The sequence below is a fragment of the Leopardus geoffroyi genome, chromosome A2, assembly GCF_018350155.1.
Source record: "Leopardus geoffroyi isolate Oge1 chromosome A2, O.geoffroyi_Oge1_pat1.0, whole genome shotgun sequence".
Lineage (NCBI taxonomy): Eukaryota > Metazoa > Chordata > Mammalia > Carnivora > Felidae > Leopardus > Leopardus geoffroyi.
The window spans coordinates 149,625,507-149,650,535 of NC_059331.1; the positions used below are offsets into that span (position 1 = coordinate 149,625,507).

At 40.1% G+C, this 25,029-nt stretch overlaps 1 protein-coding gene across 4 annotated transcripts in view; it reads left to right on the forward strand.

Moving 5' to 3' along the window:
- The window catches only part of EXOC4 (exocyst complex component 4), a 766,053-nt gene that overhangs the window by 191,846 nt on the left and 549,178 nt on the right, over window positions 1–25,029 (forward strand). For all 4 annotated transcript variants that reach the window (XM_045495680.1, XM_045495681.1, XM_045495683.1 and 1 more), the window contains exons 8-9: window positions 10,127–10,272; window positions 15,173–15,261. In XM_045495680.1, the coding sequence (XP_045351636.1) occupies window positions 10,127–10,272; window positions 15,173–15,261 (235 nt within the window). The remainder of the gene's footprint in view (window positions 1–10,126; window positions 10,273–15,172; window positions 15,262–25,029) is intronic.

Sequence of the window (25,029 nt, forward strand, 5' to 3'; positions counted from 1 at the left end):
AGAGAGAGGGAGACACAGAATCTGAAGCAGGCTCCAGGCTCTGAGCTGTCAGCACAGAGCCCAACGCGGGGCTCGAACTCATGGACTGTGAGATCATGACCTGAGCCGAAGTCGGATGCTTAACTGACTGAGCCACCCAGGCGCCCCAAAACAGCAAACTTCTAAATACACCATGGGTAAAAAGAAAAAGACCTAAAATCAGCACTGTCACTTTCTACCTTAAGGGCTAGAAAAAAGGAGAAAGAGAATGCAAAGCAAGCAGAGGAAGGAAATATTCAATTGAAAATCAATGAAATAAAAATCAGAAGAATAATAGAAAAATGTAATGAAACTGAAAGGAGATTCTTTTAAAAGATCAAAATTGAGAAATCTCAAATTGATCAGTTAAAAAGAAAAATTAAAAAACAGAACAAAATCAGGAATGAAAGAAGAGACATTACTACAGATCTTAAAGAAATTAAAAAGCTTACATGGGGATATTGCAAACAACTTTATGCCAACCAACTAGACAACTTAAATGGAGAAATTCTTAGAAAGGCACAAAATACCAAAACTGACTCAAGGAGAAAAACTGAATTGCCCTAAAACAAATTAGTAATTTTTTCCTAAAAACAAAAAGCAGAAACATCCATAAGTACAGAGAACAAACTGGAATTCGCCAGAGGGGAAAGGGCAGGAAGATTGGAAAATGGGTGAAGGGGTGTGGGCGATAAAAGAAACAAAAAAATTCCTGTGGATACAGAAGGTTGCACAATGGTGTTCTGTCAGACATTTAAAGAAGAAATAATACCAAATCCTTTGCAAACTCATTTAGAAAATAGAAATATGAAGGAACATTTTCCAGTACATCCTGTGAGATTAGTATCAGCCTGATAAGAAGGGAAAGATACCACAGGAGACTGTAGAGCAACATGCCTCATGAACATAGATGCAAAATTCTAGAACAAAATATTAGCAGATGGGATTCCTCAACTTAAAACTATATTATGCACCATGATTAAGTTGAGTTTATTTAAAAAATCAATGTAATACACAATTATTAATGGAATAAAGGGCCAAAACCCCTTGATCATCTCTGTAGACACAGGAAAGCACTTGGCACCCGATAATGATTAAAAAGCAAAAACCTTTAGCCAACAAGGACTAGAAAGGAACTTTTTCAACCTGATAAAAGGTTCTAGGAAAAGCTGCAGCTAACACCATAAGGGAAATTTTGAGATGTTAGAAGTGTTGTAAAATGACGGTGATGATGATTTCAGTGTATACGTTTACTTAAAAATCATTAAACTGTACCCTACAATGGGTGAATTTTATGGTACGTATATTATACCTCAACAAAGCTGTTTTACAAATACTGTGGGACAAAATCACATTACAGATATTCAAGGGTATATGTCCTTCAAAGTGTCCTTATGAGACTGTATAGAAATATACTTAATAGTCCTAATGCAAGTTAATTAATGTATAAATCATGGAGATCTCATCACCATTATTTCCCCTTTCACAATTATACATTTGAGGGTACACACGAATATGAATATTCATGTGCTTCATAAGGGAGTATATTTCAAACTAAATTTATCGTCTATATGAAACAGACTCTTCCTGCATTCCTGGTTACTGTTCCTGGAACCATAGATTTTTATTTCCTCAGATGTGCAGTCCTTTGTTTATTCTTTATTTCTCTTCATCTTTCCTTTGCTGAGTAGCTGGTTAAATTTTATTCAGTTTTTCCTCTGCATTGGCTCTCAGAGGTATCCCTAATTATACAATCTCATTCCTACTACTTTAGTTAACCTCTCTTTTTCTTTTCCTCTTGAACTATTTTGGTAGATTTTCTCTTCATGTGTTAAGCACTTCCTCAATCATCGACTGTTTCCTTAATCATTCATTTTGCCACAAATCCCATTGCCTTCTAATCTATTATTTCATATGCTGCTAGATTAATTTAAACTAGATGTCTCACCATTTTACTTACCCATTGAAAACCGTTTTTGCCTTCCCATTTTACTGTGGCTTCAATACCTGAGCCTGGTGTTAAAGGTCCTGAGAAGTTTGTCTGTTTACCAACTTTTCAGGTCTACCTCTTACTGTTTCTTTTTACGTTACCAGATCTATTTGTTCTTCACTAAAGATACTCTGAATTTCCCTAGCTCCATTTCTGTATTTGTTGGGTTCCTTCCACCATTTTAGGTTTTGGCCTTTTACACATTTGAATATTGTATTTATGTCTTACATGTGCCATGATCTTGAAACCTTATTTCACTGCTCCAGTTAGGAGTAGTTTTGTCCTTTTGATAAGTGCTCACGGCAATTTCTTTGTCCTGATGCTTACCACTTTCCCTTGTATTGTGGTCACTCATGTGTGTGTCTGTCACTAGATAAGCACTTGGGGTGAGAAGGGGGAGGATTGATTGATTGATTTGGCTTTTAACTCTTTAAAAATGTTAACACCTTAAAAATTTTATTTATATATAGTAAAATTCCCTTGTTTTGATATGAGGGAAGGATTTATTTTTAAGTCTTGTTTTTATATCCAGCACAGTACTTTGCATATTTTGTGTATTAAATAAATATGTTTAGATTAAAAAAATGAAAACTTTCTTCTGGAAGCTATTAACTGGGTTTTCTTTGTTAGGAGCTCATCTGTTGGAGGTTGGCAGGGAACTAAACATGATCTAGGCTTTCCTGATTAGGTGTTTGATACAGGACCAGAAAATACATGTGTACTCGTTGAATTTTTTGGTTTGTTTTCCTTTAAACACTAAGGCAACTATTCACAAGATCATGCTAATAGTGGTTTTAATTACACAATTGCTGTTGATAATGAGTATAATTAAGCAGGCAGCCATTCCACTTTCAAAATGACTGTTTATTTTTCTTTTAGTTTCCTTACTGCAGAATATTTTAGTCCTTATATAGTGGGAAAATGAAAAAGTGCTACATTGAAAAAAAGAATTTTTTTGGCTTTGTTTTTCTTCCTCTTTAACGTTCCATTCACTAGCAACATACATGGGGGAAACCTGATAGTTTTTAATAATTTTAAATGGTCCTAATTTTTAAAATGTTTCAGTGTCTGTTGTAATATTTTCTGGAATCAAGGTGATATTTTGAGGGATATATTACACTGATTTTGCCCCCACCCCTTCTTTGGATTTCTCTTCTCAAATTCTGGACGTCTTGGCATCCCTGGACCTAGTCTTGTCTCTTCCATCCTCTAAGACTATAGTTTCTGCTTGGGTTCTACCCTTGTTCCGTGGAAATTAGAAGTAAGGGCTTTTTGGGAAGAAGCCAGGGGAACTCACCTACTGTGCTTTACTTCTTTTAAGGAGCATAGTTTATGCCTCATTTGGTTCCTCTCCACGCCCTTCAAATTCTTATTCTTTTGGTCTCACTGTTGAGCTCTTATAATTATTATCAGGATAAGGGCTAGTCCAATGGAAGCTACTTTGCTGTTCCCGGAACAAAAAAACTCCTAGACGTCTACATCTGAAAAGTAAATTATTGAAAATTATACTATTTAATACAGGCACATTCAGCATATTGCTCAAGATGAGTAGAGTCTTGGTTCATATTGGGAGCTGAAAGTGATTTTTTTTTTCCCACCATATTATTGCTCCTGTCATAAGCAGTCGAATTCTCAGATTCATCACATGGGACAAGTACAGTATGGCTTTGCTGTAAAAGCATTGGACATTCAAAGTTAGTGGTGAGGAGAATTGGTTTGTTAGTTGAACAGATTGAAATATATATAGACTGCTACTCTTGTTATCATGAGATACGAGTGTTCTGCAAAAAATTGGATTTGTGGTATAAATGTCACCAGATGCATGTTAGTGTATATCCATTTATCCATAGGTATCTTGGTGAAGAAACAACCCCATTGAGGCTGTCATAAGAAAAACATAGGGAAAATGTATTAAAGGCCAAAAGGATATATTGTGGAACCAAAGAATAGCAACTGGATTTGAGACCTATAAATTATGGAAAACTTAGGTTGCCACCTTTAAATCTCTGTTCTGTGGGTCTCCTGTTTCTCTGTGTATGGTCATCTTGTTCATTCTTTTATTCTCTCTCTGCAGGTTGGCTTTCTTTGATTTCTCATGGTACAAGGTGGTTGCCCCAAAGAATTTACATCTCTTTGCCTGTATTGACCACCAGAGACTGTATCTCACTAACACATTCCTGGGAGAGAGAACCTGACGGGCCAATTGGATGTTGGCTGTTCCCCCCAGTGGAGTAGGCTTCGACTGGGAAGGCATGGTTCCAACATGGTCACAAGCATGGTTACCAGAATCTGCTGTGCAGTTGGGGAACAGTTCTTAGATGAGGTGAAGATTTTGTAACCTGGGAAGCTACTGAAAGGGATTTACCGTGTTAAGCACCTAGAAGGATCTGAATGTTTCTACTTAGATTAATGTGGAGGCTGAAGACAGGTGATGTGTTCATTGGAAGCTGGTAAATTCAACATTTATTTTTAGAAAACTCTGGGTGTATGACCATAAGCGGCCACAAGCAATCTGTTAAATAAAGAGGGTTAAGTGGTAAATGAGGAGTTCATTCAGAATGATGTTACCAATACTAAGCAAGTTCTAAATCTCAAAATCTTGGCCCTGCTTTATATATCATGTGATTTCTGACTAGCATCTTAGCAACTGCTGATCAAATATTATAGCATAAGAGATGCCTGACTCCCTCGTTGTGTATGTTCTTTAAAGCATCATATTTCTTTGTTTCTACCACAGAACCATCCAGTATACCAGGTACTCAAAAAATATGGTGAATCATAATATCACTGGAGTATATAGATAGATAATCTGGTGCTTTCCAGCCATGTTTTTATATTTCTTGTCTTTGGTTTTACAAATTAATACCTTTTCAAGTTAAACTTAAAACACCTATAAACTTTGACTTTTTTTTTTTTTGAATGCTTGATCAATAAGAAATAGCAATTCCCTGTACTAAAAAAGAGAAAAGAAATGAGTGTCAGAGAGATGAAGGAATTTAGAGTCAGCGAGAACATGGGATAATCTGCAGATTTTCTGTGGCCAGGATGTATTTGCTATTATATGTAATGTCCCCTTGCCCCAGACTTCCAGGCTTGGGTGACTTTCCCCGGGCAAAAGACAAGCTGTATAGCTTACTTCCTTTCATAAAAATGGAAATTTGAACTCATAGGTAGTGGTTTAGGATATTTATGTACAATTTAGAAGATGCAGCACATTATCCACAGTGATGAGGAAGCACCAAGAATTGCCATGGTTCTACTTTTTTTTTCTTAAATTTTTTCTTTTTTTCTTTTTTTACATTTATTCATTTTTGAGAGACAGAGAGAGACAGAGCATGAACAGGGGAGGGGCAGAGAGAGAGGGAGACACAGAATCCGAAGCAGGCTCCAGGCTCCGAGCTGTCAGCACAGATCCTCATGCGGGACTTGAACCCACGAACCATGATATCATGACCTGAGCCGAAGTCGGATGCTTAACCAACTGAGCCACCCAGGCGCCCCTGCCATGGTTCTGTTTTAATGCCAGGTGTCTGATGTGTGTGTCAAGACTTGGTCGTAGAAGATTTAGTCTAATTCAGATAAATTTCAAGCATCTTAGAAAAAAGATTTATTTGTTCTTTGAGATATTTAAAAGGTACTTCTCATAATTTGGTGACAAAATAAAACTTTACCCTGTTTTAAAGTAATATTTTCTAGCTGGTAGTAAACATTATTAGGAAAGAAGAAGATATAGTGAAGGAAACAAACATGGCAAAGCCTATGATTAAAATCATAGGTATCCCTTTTAATTTTACTTGTAGTATAGATTTGTGTACTGAGGAGTCATTTACAGGGCTCGTTTTGGAGACTATTTCTTTTTTCTTTTTTTTTTTAATTTTTTTTTTCAACGTTTATTTATTTTTGGGACAGAGAGAGACAGAGCATGAACGGGGGAGGGGCAGAGAGAGAGGGAGACACAGAATCGGAAACAGGCTCCAGGCTCTGAGCCATCAGCCCAGAGCCTGACGCGGGACTCGAACTCACAGACCGCGAGATCGTGACCTGGCTGAAGTCGGACGCTTAACCGACTGCACCACCCAGGCGTCCCTGGAGACTATTTCTAATACGTGTATTAAAAACATATCCATCAAGGCTTCTTATCACATACTTTGTAAAATTTAGGAATTCAGTGATATATATATATATATATATAGACATGTATATATATATATGAATTTATATGAATTCGTATGTATATTCATATTCATATATATGTATTTGTATTTGTATATATATATTCATTTTCTGGTTTGTTTCACGGCTCTGCGATTGAAGTAAAGAAATATAAAAATTGGGGTGGTCAGGTGTCTTTTCCTTAAACGATAAGTAATAGTATAGGGCAGTTTTCAACTAATACTTATCGAATGATGTGGGAAATGGGTACTGTAGGAACTCAGAAAAGGGGACAGCTGGCCTAGAGTGTCTTGGGAAGGTGTCGTGGGAGAGAAAACGTTGGAATTGTTTTTGGGCAGGGTTTGTCAGGATACTGAGGAAAGAGGGTAATCTAGGTAAGGCATTCCAAAATCGAGAGGGCCCACGCATGCGTGTTCAGGGAAGAGTTAAGTAGTTGATGCTGATTGAGTGTTGGGTTCGTGTTGAGGAGAATAAGCTATGACTGGGAATAGATATTGAGGTCAGGTTAATGTAGATGACAAAATAACTAGCCTTAAGATGACAGTGGCAACAGTTGTTTAGGAAGATCGCTCTGACCGTGGTGTATGGGAAGGACTGGAAGAATAAAACATGTGAGGCAGAAAAGGAGAGAAACTGCATGAGTTGAACTAGGTTGGTGGCTAGCAGATGGATGGGAAGGGGCAAACTAAGAGAGAGCTGAGGAAGAGTAGCCAATGGGCTGAGGCACTAACTGCTGCATGGGGACAAAGGGAGGGAATGTATCTAAAGACAGTTCGGAAGTTTTAAACCTGGGGGCCGGTGAGAATAAGAAACCACTCACAGAAAGAAGACAGAAGAAATTACCGATTTTATGGGAAAAGCATTCAGGTCTCAGAATTTAGGGTTGATGTTATCAGTGAAATGTGTGAATATGTCAAGCGTGCAGTCACATCCGTGGGATTGGAGTGTGGAGAGGAATCGGGACTACATTACATCATGATAATGGAAATATGTGGGAAGGTTGCCTTTTAAGTTTGGAACCTAATGACAAAAGAGAAAGGAAATTATAGAGAATGAGGACCAAAGCAACATTTTCATTAAGATGGTAGGAATAGTACCTGTTTGTAAAAAGAAAGGAAGAAGCCAGTGTGTAAGAACAGACTAACAAAGTGAGTGGTGAGAATTAAGAGGACTTTACTAACGTGGAGAAAAAGAACAGTGATCTTGAAGTACCTGAATTTTTTTTTTTTAATTTTTTTCAACATTTATTTATTTTTGGGACAGAGAGAGACAGAGCATGAACGGGGGAGGGGCAGAGAGAGAGGGAGACACAGAATCGGAAACAGGCTCCAGGCTCTGAGCCATCAGCCCAGAGCCCGACGCGGGGCTCGAACTCACGGACCACGAGATCGTGACCTGAGCTGAAGTCGGACGCTTAACCGACCGCGCCACCCAGGCGCCCCTGAAATACCTGAATTTTAAGGATGCTCATCAGGTAGGCCCTGATCAGTCAATATTTTATTGTACAAGGCCAGTCATTGAATTCTAGGACGATAAGTACCTCAGAAGGATTACTGGTCTAGTGTATCTTCATGCTTTGGCAGAAACATACTTCCATCATACCAATTGGTGTTAAAACCAACAAGTGCCTTTGTAGACGTCTTTCTGTGTTCTGTCAGTTTGAAATTCTGTTCTCGTTTACCAGCCTCTTTTGATCACACAGCTCCACAAACTTTATTAGCATCAGTGCCAAATCTACCAAGTAATTGAGTCCTTCAGTTGAGTCGTTACTGGAGACCCAGTTTAATACCCTTCTTGACTCTTGGGCAGTTTGGATGATGTATTCACAGAGATAGTATTTGTCAACATACTACTTCATCACCATGCTGAATGATACTCTAGTAGCCTCGTGAATATATATATTTAAAAAAATTGAACAGTTTGTTAATGTGTTTTATAGTTTTCCATTGAAATCTCTAGTGTACATATATATGTATGTGTGTATGTGTATATATGGATATGTATATAACTTATATTTAATGTGTATATACACACACACGTACATATATACACACACACACACACACATTTATAGGTATGTGTATAGGTTCACAGCAAAATGGAGGGGAAGGTACAGAGATTTCCCATTAATCCCTTCACCCACACCTGCATATAGGCTAGTTTCTTCATACCTCTAAATCTGTTTCTTAATCTCTAAAATATGGATATTAGCTCTAACTTCATAGATTTCAGGATTGAGTTAAGATCATTTTCTAAAAATGCCTGATATTTGATAACTATTTAGTAATGTCTGTGCTCATAACAGGCATAATTAGCTTTAAAACTTGGGAGAGCATCATGTTCACAGAGTGCTTCATAAATGCTTTTCGATGATAACATTTAATATGATCCTCAAATCTTTTTTTTTCTTAATTTTTTTTTTAACGTTTATTTATTTTTGAGACCGAGAGAGACAGAGCATGAACGGGGGAGGGTCAGAGAGAGGGAGACACAGAATCTGAAGTAGGCTCCAGGCTCTGAGCTGTCAGCACAGAGCCCGACGCGGGGCTCGAACTCCCGGACAGCGAGATCATGACCTGAGCCGAAGTCCGCCGCTTAACCGACTGAGCCACCCAGGCACCCCATCAAATCTTTATTGGATGAATAAGCAAATGAATGAATATATACCCCATACAGGAAGGAATCGTTTTTGGAACCGGAGTCTCTGAAAAGCTTTTACTTCAGTCATGGGTAGAATTGCTGGTGTACATTTGCTGTAACACTTGGTTATCTTAAAATTTTAAATGTTTCTTCTTCTTCTTTTTTTTAATGTTTGCTGATTTTTGAGAGAGAGACAGACAGGGGACAGAGAGAGAGGGAGACACGGAATCTGAAGCAGGCTCCAGGCTCTGAGCTGTCAGCACAGAGCCTAATGATTCAGGGCTTGAACCCACGAACCGTGAGATCATGACCTGAGCGGAAGTCAGATGCTTAACCCACTGAGTCACCCAGGCGGCCCGGTTACCTTAAAATTGTAGATGTGGCAAGTGATTTCAGAAATGAGTCGATGTACTTTAATCCCAGGTTAGATATGCTTAGGAACCATGATGGTTTCTGGTCCAGATCTGCTGTTTTCTTTCACAACGGTGGGAACTTTAAAAAGTTTTGTATTTGTCTTAGAAATACGATGGCGGATTCTAGCCCAGACCCCACCGAATGAGGCTGTAAAGTGGATTGATTTTTTAAGCATTGCCCATTGGCAATAGTGATTAAAAAGCTGTTGGTTTGCTTGCTTTGGAGCGTCAAGATGAGTGTGGCCCTAGAAATTATTTGCGGGTCAGCACCTCTTAGCCTGCAGTGGCTGACGATAGCTCTTAGCAGGTTTGTTAGAGTTGTTTAATCCCCTGTGCTGTGGAGTGAGGGGTGTGACGAGGGCTCCAGAGCGAGTCTCCCGGGGTTCCTTCTGCAACCCCAGCCCTATTCTTGGGCCTCACTTCCTTCTCTGTAATCTGAGAATTCACTTGATCAGAGTTGTGCTTTAAATAAGATAATACATCTAAATTAGCCCCTAGCCTACCACAGTGTAAGCCCTCAGTAATTATTATTGTATTGCTGCTGATGTTGCTGTAAATGGCAGTGATGAGGATTAAGCTGTGAATGGTGATTAACTCGCTCGGCACAGCGCACGGCAAGTAGCAGACCCTCACTAAAAGCGCCCCCCTTGACCCCTATGTTCAGATGCCTAGCACATCCTATTCTCAGTTTCGGGTGTAGGTGGCAAGTAGATGATGTTCTGGCTGCGATGAATCTTTCCTCAGATCTACAACTAGAAATATGAATAGCGAGGTTACTCTACTTCTGAATGTCAAGGATGAGGATTTAGAATTAGGTTTTCATTGTTTTAAATTGCTTTTCTTAGTAGCACATCATAAATGTGTGTGTTAAACTGTTTATCTGATTGTACAGATGCTGTTGACCGAGTACTTGGATATGAAAAATACTCGTACGGCCTCTGAACCATCAGCTCAACTAAGTTATGCCAGCACTGGCCGAGATTTTGCAGCCTTTTTTGCCAAGAAGAAACCTCAAAGGCCAAAAAATTCTCTTTTTAAGTAAGTATCTCCCTGATGGTAAGATAGCAGGTGTCAAGAAATGTTTGATCCAAGTAGGATGGCTTTCTACTTTATTGGCAGCCGTTGCTTCACCCAGTTAAAGCTGATTTGAAATAATTTATGGGAAGTGAATGTATTTTTTATTTTGTGTACATTTGTTTTCTATAAGGGGAAGTAGATATTTTGGAGTATGGTTATTGGACTGTCTAGGACTTTTAATAAAAATTTTTGTGATTTGTTTCTGTGGCATTTTATATAAAATGAAGGGCAACAAAACCCTATTTCTGGGGAATTTTGTATGAAATGAAATATGTCAGCTTTCGGGAAAAAAACACTAGTGCCAAGAAGTAACCTTAAAGTTTACAAGAATCTCCTTAGCTAAGTAGCATTGGATTCTATTTGATTTTTAAATAAAGGAACACTCCGGAAATTCTTTTTTTCTAATTACTATGTTAGTTAATACCACCAGGCCACGTACCTATGTCATTTGGTAACAGCTCATAGTTAATATTATTATATTAATAGTAACAGCAGTAACAGCTACCACTGAGTGCTTACTATGTATCAGGTACTGTGGGAGATGAATTTCTCAAAATAATCTCAAACATAATTTACATATGATTATATCAAATTTTGGCATCAGGAGTAGTGGCTGGCACTGAATCCTCACCAAGTACTAGCTAAAGCATTAAGCCATTTTCATGGATTATCTCATTTACTTGTTGCAGCCTTACAGGTCTGGGTTTTATTTTTAATCCTTTTTTACACATAAAAGCTTGAGGCAAGCGAGGTTAAGTAATTTAAGTAGATTCACTGGCAATAACTGGCAATTGGTCAAAGCAGGATTTAAATCTTAGCAGATCTGTGCATTCTTCTGACGAGTCGGGAGATAACTAGTTAAGTTGTACCTGTAAATCTAAGCCTATAATGTGACTCCAGAAGTATTTTGAATTCATTCTTTTTGAACAGTTGAAGCTCCAGTATCTTTTATTGATTCACTTTTGAGATTTGTTTATATCATAGATTCATAGAGTTCTTTTTTTTTCATAGAGTTCTTAATCATTATGGAAAGTTTCAACAGTTCATTTATCTTGTGGTCCAGAGGAGAGGAGATTGAGTGTGCTTGCGTTGGGATAAAATACATTCTGTTCGTTGAATGCGTTCTTTTCTGATGTTTTACAGTTTTGTTCAGAGGACAGATGCACTATTAGTTAAAATGCCTTAGTCCGCAGGTAATCCAGACCCCAAAAGAATGAGATTAAACCGTAGGAAGGTTATTATGTTACACAGTGGGGAGGATTGTAGAGGACTCCATAATCCAACAGTGCGGAATGGCCAACGACCCCGCCCTTTCCATCTCCCTGCCTTAGGTTCTACTCCAGGATAGAGTGATGCCAAGGAAAGGGTGTGATTCTTCCTGCGACAAAATTTTTTATTAATTAGTAGACTATTTTTTACACCATTTTTCAGTTTACAGAAAAGTCAAGCAGACAATACAGAGAGTGTCCTTATGTCCCCCTTCTTCAGAATTTCTCCTTTTGTTAACATCTTGTGTTCTTACGTATGGTGCATTTGTTACAATTGATGAACTGATAGTGATCCTTCATTATTATCTGAAGTCCATTGTTTATATTGGAGTCCACTCTTTGTGTTACACATTCAGTGGGTTTTGATAAATGCATAATGTCATATATGCATCAGTACGTTATACAGAATATTTCAGTGCCCTAAACATCCTCTGTTTTCTATTTATTCCTTCCTCTTTCCCCCACCCCCTCAGCTCCTGATAATCACTGTCTCTGTAGTTTATCTTTTCCAGAATGTCTTATAGTTGGAATCATCCGGTATGTAGCCTTTTTTTTTTTTAATTTTTTTTTTCAACGTTTATTTATTTTTGGGACAGAGAGAGACAGAGCATGAATGGGGGAGGGGCAGAGAGAGAGGGAGACACAGAATTGGAAACAGGCTCCAGGCTCTGAGCCATCAGCCCAGAGCCCGACGCGGGGCTCGAACTCACGGACCGCGAGATCGTGACCTGGCTGAAGTCGGACGCCTAACCAACTGCGCCACCCAGGCGCCCCTAGCCTTTTTAGACTAGCTTCTTTCACTTAGCAATATGCAGTTAAGGTTCCTCATGTCTTTTTGTGGCTTGATAGCTCATCTCTTTGTATTGCTAAATAATATTCCATTGTGTGCCTGTACCTCGTTTTTTTTTTTTTTCATTCAGCTTTTGAAAGACATCTTGGTTGCTTCCAATTTCTGGCCATTATGAATAAAGCTGCTGTAAATGTGCAAGCATTTGTGTAGATGTAAGTTCTCTGTTCGTTTGGATAAATACATAAGAGAATGATTACTGGACCATAAAGGAAGATTCTATTTAGCTTTGTAAGACACTGCCAGACTGTCTTACAAAGTGGCTATCCCACTTCAGATCTTTTTTTGTTAATAATTATTATCCATTTATTAATCTTTTCTGCCAGTGACAAAGTCTCTCTGCAAGTTTTCCTCAGGTCTTACGCCCATTCCTAAAGCAGTCACTGGCAAAGGGGAGCACACCACGGTGATGGTCTTCATCCACTCAGGGGTTCTCTCTGGTGATAGGTCTTGGGCTGTAAAGGAACCACTTTTCCTGAGCACACAGCTGTTTGCAGAGGGAGCAAAGGCAACTAAGACGGCCTGAGATGCTGCCTTAATGCTTAGGCCTTTCCTCTGCTCACTTGTTTGCTCGCTCATGTGTGCGCTCTCTGTCTCTGTGTCTGTGTCTGTCTCTTCTTCTTCCTCTCCTCTTTGTCTCTTCCTCTTCCCTTTCCGTCTTCCTAGCTCCACTTCCTGTGGTAAATCTAGGTGTATTGCAGAAGCAGGTTTCAGGGTGTTTAGATTTCATGCTGTCAACCCTCATCCTTAACTTTGAATCTCAGGCCACACGTACATTTTTATACGTTGAGCCAATCCTGAAATTGAGGTACTGGAAAACGTAGAATATTGGAAATGAATAAATGGGCTTAAGTAATTGTTAAACATTTATTGTTATTGCATAGCAGTAAAAACTCATCGCCCACACGGAATGAGGCCGTTACTACAGACTTGCCTGTTTCCGGACCCGGCTCTACCATTAATATGCTGTGCATGCCAGACCAGGTCTCCCGTCTCAGTGGGCCTCTGTGCCTTTGGCTATACAGTAAGAGGTGAGGCTGTATCTTCTCTAGTGCCTCTTTTACTGTAAAATCATACCAATCTGTGAGTGGTGGCAAACATAAAGAGGGTTCCTCAGTAGCAAAAATACATCACGTCATAAAGGATTAAGGTTTGGGCGAGCTGTAATCTGGTTTTATCGCATCCATGAAGGACTTTATTACTCTCTTTAATTGCCCTTAGCCAAGGTTAATTAAGTGTGTTTAAGTTCTCTCTCATTGTATAATCTGTGCCTCTCTGTTCTTTGCTCAAGAGTTTATTTTTCGTCCCCCCCTCGCCATTTCTGATCAATAGCCGTCAGCGTGCTTTTTGGAGGTCGGCGGCTTCTTTCCTGCACTTGACTGGCAGGTGGCACTTGTGAAGTACCACACACTTTGCGTTCCTTCTGGCTGTTAGGGCCCTTTCAGTTCTTGGCAGGGTGCAGAGAGAGGATCAAGAAGGCCAAGTGTTTCCCTCCAACTGACATTCATCTTCCTTGTCAAAGAATGGATAAAGAAGGCATAATTAAGAAAGTGATGGCGTTCCTTTTTTGTTGCCAGAAACCTATGCCATTATCGCTGCTGCTCTTTCGTGATGTTGCTGTTTACCACTTAGAGGCAGTCATTCTTAGAAGGATTTCTCCTGTCAGCCTGCTCCCCTGACTTTGAAAATCTCAGGTTTGAAATGCAATTTCTTAACACGTCAGGGGATTTACTGTTGATTTAATCCTAAATTTACCTGTTTCTTTTTCCCCTTACCTGCAAGTTTCTCTTAAGACTGGGATTTTTTCTTTTGTTTTCTTCATCCTTGAATTATTATTTTAGCCTTTAGAAACCTGTTCTGTGTCCTGTGCCTATCCTTCATGTTTCTGGCCTCTGAAACAAACGATTCCTGGGATGATGTGAACACACACTTTGTCACCTGATTTTTGTTTTGTTTTGTTTTAATGTTTATTCATTTTTGAGAGATAGAGAGAGACAGAGCATGAGCAGGGAACGGGCAGAGAGAGAGGGAGACACAGAATCCGAAGTAGGCTCCAGGCTCTGAGCCGTCAGCACAAAGCCCAACATGGGCTCGAACTCACAAGCCATGAGATCATGACCTGAGCCGAAGTTGGACGCTTAACCAGTTGAGCCATCCTGGTGCCCTTGATACTTTTGAGAATATTTTATGTTGTAGGTGGCAGACCAGAAACCATTTAGAAACGGTATTGCTTTTGAGGACTTTTAGGGAGAAACCACAGATGCCTTGCTTCCTTGGTGTAGTTATCCAGCGGCATTGCTAGTGTGCCTTCTGTACTCGTTCTCTAACCAGGAGAGTGTAGAAAAGCAAGATACATTTCTGTGGCGGGGGCGGTCACTCACAGGTTTTGAACCACATAGCAGCAAAATGAGAATGACCTTACAGGATACCCTTATTCGTGTGCGTAGGGACCCTGGCAAAGGGTCTGGAGGCGGAAGAAAGTTGCAACAGATGAAGAGTTGTACCCGTTGAAATGAAGAATGAGCGAATGGCCCAACTGCTGTTGTGGAGGGGCGTTGGCCAGGAGTGTTGTTCGTGAATCCAGGTCTGTGGCGGCCGGCTTTGGCCCTGTCATGGATTGGCCAGTATGTTTGGGTCAAGGAACGCTAGGGAGTGCCACACAGACTGGAGTAGGACACTTGGGGTACAAAGGTGGCCACCGCTTGTTTGGTTACTGCCTCTCTGTTTACCCTGCGCTTCATTCCAGGTTCGAATCCTCCTCCCATGCCATCAGTATGAGTGCCTATTTGCGAGAGCAGAGACGGGAGCTCTACAGTCGCAGTGGAGAACTTCAAGGTAAGTGATTGAACTTCTCTGGAAAAGTTAGTTTCTGGAGGAAGATCTGAAGTGTGTGGCACATGTGAATTTGCCGTTCGCATTCACCAGTTTCTTTCAAGATAGCAGAGATTTAAAGACTTGATGATCTGTTTCCTCTATCACTTCCCAGCATCTGCTGCCGAGCAGCTAAAACGATTGCTATGGCCACAGGATTTATAGACCTGCTACCATTCAAGTGAGAACTCAAAGCAGAAAGACAGGAGGTCCGTCTCTTTGTGCTTAAACATGGCAGCCATGAGTCCAGTCACAGTCCACAGGAATGCCAGTCTGTGGCCGTCAGTGTTACACTTGCTGTTTTCTATACCTTCTGGAATGTGGCAGGAGTGCCTGGGATTTGGAAAAGGGCAGATGCAGGCTCTGTCATTATTTAAAAGGAAGAAAGATGCCTCTAAGTAGGATGTTGTAATCAAGCTAGCTCTGATATACAGGATATTTGATATCCATACGTGGTTACTAAAGAGTTGTAATCTGTAGGAGAAAATACTTGAGAAAATAAATCGTAAGTAGATTTAATTAAATCAAAAATCCAATAACGTTTCCTTCTGTGACAAGAAAGATGCTAATCATGGTAAATGGAATCAATCAAGAAAGATTTGTGAAGTCCTGCTAAGTGCAAGCCATCCCAGGCATCAGAGGGGATGGAGGGGGAGGAGACGGAGGTCGAATAGAAGGAAAGAGAAGATAAAGCCTTAAGATCCAGCTATCAGTGTTCATGGACATCAGTAACAATATCAGGAAGTCAGTGCTTACAACCAAGTAGTGTTATGCATAAAAACTAGTAGAAGAGTTGAGAGGACGGGGTGATTATTTAAAATTATTTTAAAACCGTGGGCTTCCTGCTTGAAGGGTGCGTAAGAACACTTCCACTTTTGGCGAGGCAGTAGAGGCACTTGAAACATTTTGCAGCGAGTAGCCTACACAATTAAATATTTAGTTTTTAAGATTCATCATGGTTCTCCATCAAAACATTATAAATTAACCAGCTAGCCTCTCTGGATTTAAGGACCACCGCCTAATCATTTCTACCTACACCTTCATTATTGATCTAAACGCTTGTAAATTTTTCTGAAGATGCGGCCGTGCTCTCCCATAGCTCTGCCACAGTAATAATTCCATAGCTCACATATATATCAGAACAAAAAGCCTAGAAATAGTTTGAGGATACAAGGAAAAGGAAATTAGCTTACCGGCATTTTATTTAATAATAGTGTTGCCATGTGGCGGGCGGGGGAGGGGGGAGGGGAGGGGCATGGGAAACGTGAAGTGTGCATCTTGGAGTCTTAAGGTACATGGGTACAGAGGACAGTTAGGATTGAAAAAAGTCAAGGGGTGAAGAAATACAATTTTACTTCCTGTCCTTAGCGTAGTGCCTGGTATGGTAAATATTCAATAAATACTCACTGACTCAGCGACAGAACAAATGAGGACAGTCGATGTGAAACGTAGGAGAGGGAGCTTACCATGGAGAGAGAGGAAGGGCCCCCAAAAGGAGGGGAGGCCACTGAGAGCCGGTATCAGCTTCACGGTTCTATTAGTTTTTAAGTTTGAGGAGAAGCAGAGGCTGTGTGTAGATCCATTTTTGTTCTGTGCACTTGTAACTAGCTTCAATAAGTAGAAGTGTGGCCACCGAGCTGTCTGGCCTAGGATGATACTGCCGTATATGATTGGAAAACGTTTTGAAATCCAAGTGAGTTATGGAGGAAGTTTATTCTGTGAGGGTGGTTAGTTGAAGAGTCACTATAATCTAATTAGGAACTTTTCTCATTTTTCAGCAAGTTAATAGAAATACAGAGCTGTATTCTGTAGTCTGTTTTCCTTACCAGGGTTCAGCAAAGTGGGAGGATTTATCTTTGGTTCCAGGGAAGAAAGTAGTTAGCAAACATATCATGCTCATAATAATCATTAAATAATTTCACTGAGCTGACAGATCTCTGCCTGGTGAGAGAATAGCTCAGCTGAGGAGTTTTTGTAAAAGTTTGATGGTGTTTCATTGAGGAGCAAAAGCATCTCTGATGAATGCTTTTAACATTTCAGCTGGAAAAGGGGAAAATCACACCTATTTTCCATTAGAAAACGACCATCCTTTTTCAGTTACTCTATTAATCTGGCTTGTACGAGGGCCACAGTGAGATCTGCATTTCAGTTTATCCTTGAAAAGGCATAATTGAATAGGTCAGTCAAATCATAAAAGACTGGCAGAAGATTTGTGTCTCTCCTCTTACTACCGCGTAGCTGCAGGCTTTGCTTCCTAGTGTTTTGGTTCACAGGGTCAACCTTTCCTTCTGCGGCAAAGAAAATCCATCAGAAAGACCATCAAAGTAACATTAAAAAGCTCAAATTTTATGAAAGTAAAGTTCCTGCCAACATTTTCAGGTTATCATGCAATTAAAAATGTTACCCACCCTAATGACACACAAGGGGAAAAAAGAATGTAAAAATGAGATTTCTTTGGTATCATCAACCCATCTCAGTTGGCTCTGTTATGGTACAGCTGGTTCATTATATAGTCCACTGTTGGCAATTGGGCCGAGGAGGTGGGGGTGCTGTTTCAAAGTGTGCACAATAACAGGTGGAAATCTAACTTGTGTGTCTCCATTAATCAGAGACTTCCCATTGTTTTGAGCCTCTTGACTGCTTCATTTTACCGCTTAGACAACCGTGTCATAGGTTACATGAACATTTAGGTGAATATAGCTTCTCGGGTTTAATGTGGGGTTCTTTGGGAAACAAGGTAACTGATGAATACAGTATCTCATGAGGGTTAAAAGAAAATCAAAATACTGTTGCTCAAGATCAAAATAAGCTCTTAGGTTAATCAGCCCCACTGTGCCTCGGTGTTTTCATTTGCAAAAATAGAGCTGTTATCAATTCTGACTACTTTAGGAGGGACATAGGGACTGTAAAATTAGATACTAAAACTCTGGTAAAATTAGAAGAGTTATAATTGATTTACATTAAAACGGCACTTTAAAATATTAAACACGATGGAATTGGGAGAGTCGCATCCATTTCTCTATCTCTTGTTTTCTCTGCCTCACCAGTCTTACTTTTCCCGAGTTGGTTCTTCTCAAGGTCACCGGTGACCTCCATCTTGGCAGATTGAGCGTTTGCTGCTCTGTGTTCATCTCCCTTGATCTTTCGGCCAGCCACGTTCCTTTTCCCCTCCTTATGTTTGAGTGTCTCAAGGTTTGGTCCTGGGAACCTTTGCTGTGTTCACTCTGTAGACTCCACCCAGGTATCTCAGCCCCAATTGAGTTTTGCTTAGTGCCTTGGTTCGGGTGACTTCCAGATCTAGATCTCCTGCCCAAATCCCATTATTGTTTCCTGACCTCTCCCAGCATCCTGCCCACTCCCACCACCATCCTATCATTCTTTATCACATGTTTTTTTATCTTCTGCAAAAGACTTAATTTCTGTGTGTGTGTGTGTGTTTCCCGCTTGGTAATTTGCTACCCTTCTCTCCAAATACCCACAGTGCAAGTCTTACTCGTTAGTGCGTTCCAGTGCCTGGGACAATGCTTGGCTTGAATTAAGCACTTAAAAAGTATGATGGAGGAGGCCTCTATCCCCAGTATCTCCTTATTTGTAGCTATAGGCCTACTTATTTGAGAAGGCCTAGTGGGAGGTTTACTACAGAGTAAGAGGCCTGTGATTTGTCCTCTTTGCTCGCTTTTCAGATAATAAAATCACGAATGAGTAGAGTACATTAATTGTCATTGATCCAAGTAGAAATGTATACTCAGTTTTGATTACAGTTCTTTCCTGTCTTGGGGCTACTTAGTACTTCTGTTTGTACTCACTAATATTACCTTTAGAGTGCTATTTTTATTCCCATTAGTCTAATGAGTGGCATTTCTATAGCCCTGACATTAAAATATTCTGTAAAGCTCCCACCACTTGAGAATTGACTTCTCTAAGAGGATTTGCTTTACATGGTAAATATGGAAGTACTGGCATCAGGGAAAACTGGGCTCTTAGCCTGACCTGACCTGAATTTTCTTAGTCTCTCCCTCTAAGGCGTTGTTGGTATCTGGGGCTGTGAATACTTAATGATATCGTATGTAATTAATCTGTTTGGAGGTACCTTGCCTTAAGATACAGTGATATTTGGAATATATTAGGCATGAGTTGATCATCCTTTTTTACCAAAGGATTCATAATACAAGTCTCTCAGATAGCGAACTGTTCTATAATGGAGCATTTAAAGCAAGATTTCATTTACACACACATTTTCAGGGGCATTTTGGCTGAAGTGAGGTACAGCACCTTTACACTCATACCACACATTTGTTCCACAGCCTTAAATATAAGAAGCACTTACAAAGCTTTATATCCTGAAATAAGATTGGAAGATTCTTTGTAGTCTTAAATTTTGCGTAATGACTTTGTTAATAACTATGTAGCAATGTGCTGGGCACATGAAAAAATATATTTTTCTTCTTAAAATTGCATATAATTATTTCAAAATAACCTTAATCTTTCATAGTTATCTCTTCTGGTTTAGATTCTAAAATAGGGTATAAAAATTGATTCCCCTTCCTTTTATATACATACACTCTTGCTTTTTTAAAAGACTGAACTTATATGTGAGGGTAACCTTATAATGAAATTATAATAGAATTTTCATAAATGCTAATTTCTTTATGTGTTCCTAAGAAGTGGTAAGTTATAAGTATATGTTCCTCAGGTTGTGAACAGATAAGAAATAAAAGTATTCTTATGCTGAGATTTGTTACTGAGTGTGTCGCCTCTTAGCCTTAATGTGTGCAACGTAGACATTTATTTAAAAACGTTCTTTGTTTCTGGGTTTCATTTATAATGCGGGTTTATTTTCCTAAGAATTCTAGTTCCTATAACATCCTTTCTACCCATGGGACAGAGTATTGGTATCTGCACTGTGTGGAGGAGCCTGGTGGTCATGGGACAATGGATCCTGAGAGTACAGAGCAACTGTCACAAAGCCTTTGTAAAGCCTGTGAACCTCACTCTTGGGAAGTGATCATTGGTCATCATGCAGAACTGGTTGATGACCTGTAACCTTTGTTCTACCCATTTATTCATTCATCCATACAGATAGGGGAAAAGAGTGAATACTGTTAAGTGACATATGTATTAGAGATTGGAAAGTGATACATATGCATTTCTCCTTATATTATACTTGAGTTAAAAGTGTTTTTTTCCGTCAAAAAACCCGCCCAAAATATGAAAAAAGTTGACAAATTTCTAATATGTAACAGAAAAACTTTAAAGTTAGCTTCTGTCATATTTTTTATCATTTGTTCACATTAACTTTTCAATGTAAAATAACAGCTTTACTCCTTTTCTTAGAGTTGCTTTAGGGCTGAAAGAAATTATATTTTTTCCAACCTCAGTAGTTTATATGATGCAACTAATTCTGACTTCAGCTGTTTTCGCAAATAGAGAAGACCAGAAACGTTTATGACCCATCATGGGGAAAGTAATTCTTAGACTGGTGAGGGCACCGAAGAACACGTGGGTCATTGTCCCAACAAGACATGGTTCCTAAGGCCTTTTTACGTTTTCAGAATGAAGGTTGAGTCCTTTCAGGACTACTCCTAGAGATGGCCTTACCTGAAGTGAGCTGCTATCAAAATCCAGAAGAAATTGACATGCATATATATATGTAATATGACGTCTAGAAAATAAAGCAGTAGATTTTAATGGTAGAAAGTGATTTGGAACTCATAATCTAGTTTTCGAACTCATTTTCTTAGTCTTAGAACCTGTTTTCTGTAGGTCTTATTTCAGAGTTGAGTATAGAAAGCAGATGGAAGTGGAGGTGGTTTGACTAACTGGAGGGTCCAGGGCTCAGACCTCTGCCTGCCTAGACCCCCAACATCTGTCCCTTTTCCCTTCCTCTGTACAGCACCCAAGGTACCATTACAAAATTAAAGACTCGCAGAAGCAGAGCGCTATGCAAAGGAAAATTGATAAGGGAGACAGATGCCATTATAGATCTGTAGGGATAGGACAGATGAGTCAATGATGAGTGGTCAGACAATTATCCATAAGCAAACAAAACAAAACAAAAAAAACCAAAAAAGATGTTGAGTTTGAAACTCCTATCATTTAGGAAAATAAATCCTTGGCGCATTGAGAACTGAAAGGCAAAATCTGTTGACACTTGAGTTTATAGTGGCATTGTTTGAATAACAAAACCTGGAAACCATTCAGATACCATAGACAGGGGAATGGATTCATAAATAGTGGCATAGCCACACAGTAGAATACCATGTAGCAATGAAAATGAATGAACCGGACTGTATATTAACATGGTTGAATCTCAGAAGCAATCACAAATGTTATGTATAGTCAAATTCCATCTGTATAAAGGTCAAAAGCAGTCAGAACCGAATAATATCTTCAGGTGTATGTCCTTATGTGGTAAAAATGTGAAGAAGGAAAAGGAGGGAGCATAAACATAAAGCTCAGGGAAGAGATCACCTCTGGAAAGGATAGAGGAAGGAATAATCAGAGAGGAGCACCTAGGACTTCAAGGAAAATGGTGCTGGTTCTGTTTCTTCAGCTACGTGATGGAAATGCTGTTGTGTTTTTACACAATCGGTACTAAATGTCCGATACATTCAGCTATTATACATTTCATAAAAAGTATAAATACAACAATTTTTAAAAGGCCTCTGAAACCTCCAGAGACACAACCATATATGTAGTGTAATGTTCCCATTTAGAAGTCTGCAGGAAATTTGGAGTGTCCTGTGAGAGCTGGATTGGTTCTTTGGCCTGTACCTTTCCACTGAAATGCCAGGTCCGTGCCACCGCTGTGAATTCCTACTGGGCTGGAGCTGTCCCTTGAGTCGTTCATGAGATGACGACTCAGGAGCAGGAGCGCTCCCTGCTGACCTCCTGCCCCCTCCTCTCCCTCATCCTCATCGGCCAAGTCAGAACCTAGTGTTAAGTGACGTCAGCAGCTATTCTTTCATTTCCTGTGTTTTCTAGGACTTGCTGGTTATTTGTTGAATATGTACAGATTCATTACATTTATTTGTCCTGGACGCTTCACTAGGCCTTTAGAATACAGTAATGAACAGAACCCAGTTCTGTCTTTGGAGGGCAAAGGAGCAGAAAGGGGCCGTGACTGTGTTCCAGAAATGGTCAGTTGCCCGCCCCCCCAGCATGTGTTCTCTTTCCTCCATAGGAATAGAGCCCCTGGTTTTTAGCCATGCACGTGGCCCCCCAAAATAAAACATTTCTAAGCTTTCCTTGCAGCCAGCCATGAACATGTAATTCAATTCTAGCCAGTAGAATGTGCGTGGAAGTGAGATAACTTCAGGCCTTACATTTAAAGAGAAGGAACAGGCTGCCCCCTTTCTGCCCAACGCGGTGTGTGTGGACGTGTCCTCACACACAGCCCTAATGACACGTGGTGGTGAGCCATGTTGGACTGTGCGAGCGAGGCGCCCCTGTCGGTGGTAGAACAATGAGATCGGAGCAGCTTGAGTTGGCTGCTGGGGTCTGTGTCACACCGCTGATGGCCAGAGCCACTGTAGCCTCCCGGACTTCTCCACGAGAGAGGAATAAACTGTCTTGTTTCAGTCACTGGTATTTTGGTTCTCTGCTACTTGTAGCCCTGCTTATATTCTGTTTAATTCAGCAGTGCAAACAAGTGATCAGAGCACTGTGAAACGCATTATGATGGAATTGTGTAGATCTGTAACAGATGTGCGTACAGGGCTGGGAAGGCAGGGAGGCTCTTGGGAGCACTGAAGTTTCAAACTTCTTATAGAAGAAGGTGGAAAGCTTTTCAAGTAAAGAAGGTGGGCGTTTCAGGCAGTGGTCATGGCAGGTAGAAACGTCTACAAGTGTGAGAGTAGATAGAGGCTTTCCTTGTTTCATAACGTGAGTTAGATGGATATAACTTTTTCTATTTAAGGAAATCAGTTTATGTATACAGACCTTTACTGATTATAATTTGTTACTTTCAGGAACCAGAGATAATAGATGGGACACTAAAGCTGTTGTTCATAATAACAATTGGGCCACTGTTCATTGTAACAATTAAGACATTAAGAATCGATAGAACCAATGGTGTACTGGTGATGATAATGAAATAGAAGTCGTGCTACACTTGAGCAAAAGCCAAGTGTAATCACATACTGGATTTTCTGAAGCGTATTCAAATGGTATAGCTGTGCCCCCTTATTAAAAATTTCTGTAGGAAAAATCACGGTGTTGAATGCAACTGTGGTAGTGTTCCATATCAGACTGTGCACGGTGGATTTAGCCAGAGATACTGGCAGGGGCTGGATCACGAAGGACCCGCCTACCCTAATGCTATCATAGTACCTCGTTCAGCGTGGACTGCAAATGGCAGCAGACGGCAGAGTTCTGTGTGCTCACATCTGATTTCCAGCTTGTAATTGTGTGGGTGAAAATACGCATCAAGTTACTTTTGGCTTCACCACAATTTTAAACTCAAAAAGCCCATATTACAGTAATATATGATAGTATGTACGAATGCTACATGAATATTGTAACAGTCATAATATAGGATGTTCATTCCTAGAATTGTGATGACATCTACTGAATTGCAGCCAGTTCATTTGCATATTCATGCCCACTTAGCTCAAATAAGTCCCTGTTTGTTTGCACATTAACGTCTGATTTCAGCACCAGTTAACTAATTTACATATCCCTGTTCAGTTGGTTAGTGATGTTCATATGTGGAATATTGGTGCAGCTGTTTGTGCTTTGAGTAGCTTGGGGAGCACGGTGGTTTAATGGAAGGAGTAGCTATTACTCATCTTGCTCTTACTAGGCAAGTCACGTTACCTTTCTGGGCCCTAGATTGCTCATCTGTATAATGAAGTTAGCAGCACTTGCCCTGTCTATTTCTTAGGGTTGTTGTACCAATTGACATAACAAAAGTGACAACATACGGTCAACATTTCTAGGCCACCTGTATTCTAGGCCTGCTCCTGGAACATCTGCGTGTAGGAGAGTTCTAGGTGCCACGGAAGACAAGGCTTGCAAACAGATACAATTTTAATGAACGTCTTAAGCACTTTCAGGAGCACGGAGGAGGAAACACTGAACATTGCCAAGGGGAGTCGTAATCCAAAAGCGAGACGGTCCAGGGAGGGCACGCACTGCCAGTAGGGAGAAGACGAAAACAACACCCTGTTGTGTGAGAGCTTCGTGGGGTAGTCGGTATTTTGTTGGGGTTGAAGCAGAGAATGTAGGGAAGATTGGGCTTAGAAAAGGGAGGCCCGGTGGGCAGGTCTCAGGGGACCTGGTGTAACAGCAAGAAGGCACGGTTTGTCCTCTGGGTGATAAGGAGTCCTCCAAGGGTTTAAAGCAGGAGAGTGACATAATCAGAAATGCATTCTAGAGAAGGTATTGTGGGAGCTCTGTGGAGGATGCATTGAGTATAGTGAAGCTGGAGAGGGGGGGCGAGTTGTGTTGTTATGTCAGGTGAGAGCTTATAGAAGATCATGGCAGCATTTTAGGAGGCAATAGTGGAGAGGTTGGAGGAGGGGAGTACATCTAAAAGCCAACTCTGAGGTAGAATCAAGTGGACATGATGACTCTTCCTGTGTGGAACTTGAGCAAAGATCAGTGTTTTGGCTGATTCCCAGTTTTCCTCTTTGGCGACTTGGATAGATAATGATGTTATTTGTTAGGATAGGCAGTACAAGAAAAGGGTAAGGTTTTTTTTGTTTTTTTATTTTGTTTTGTTTTGTTTTT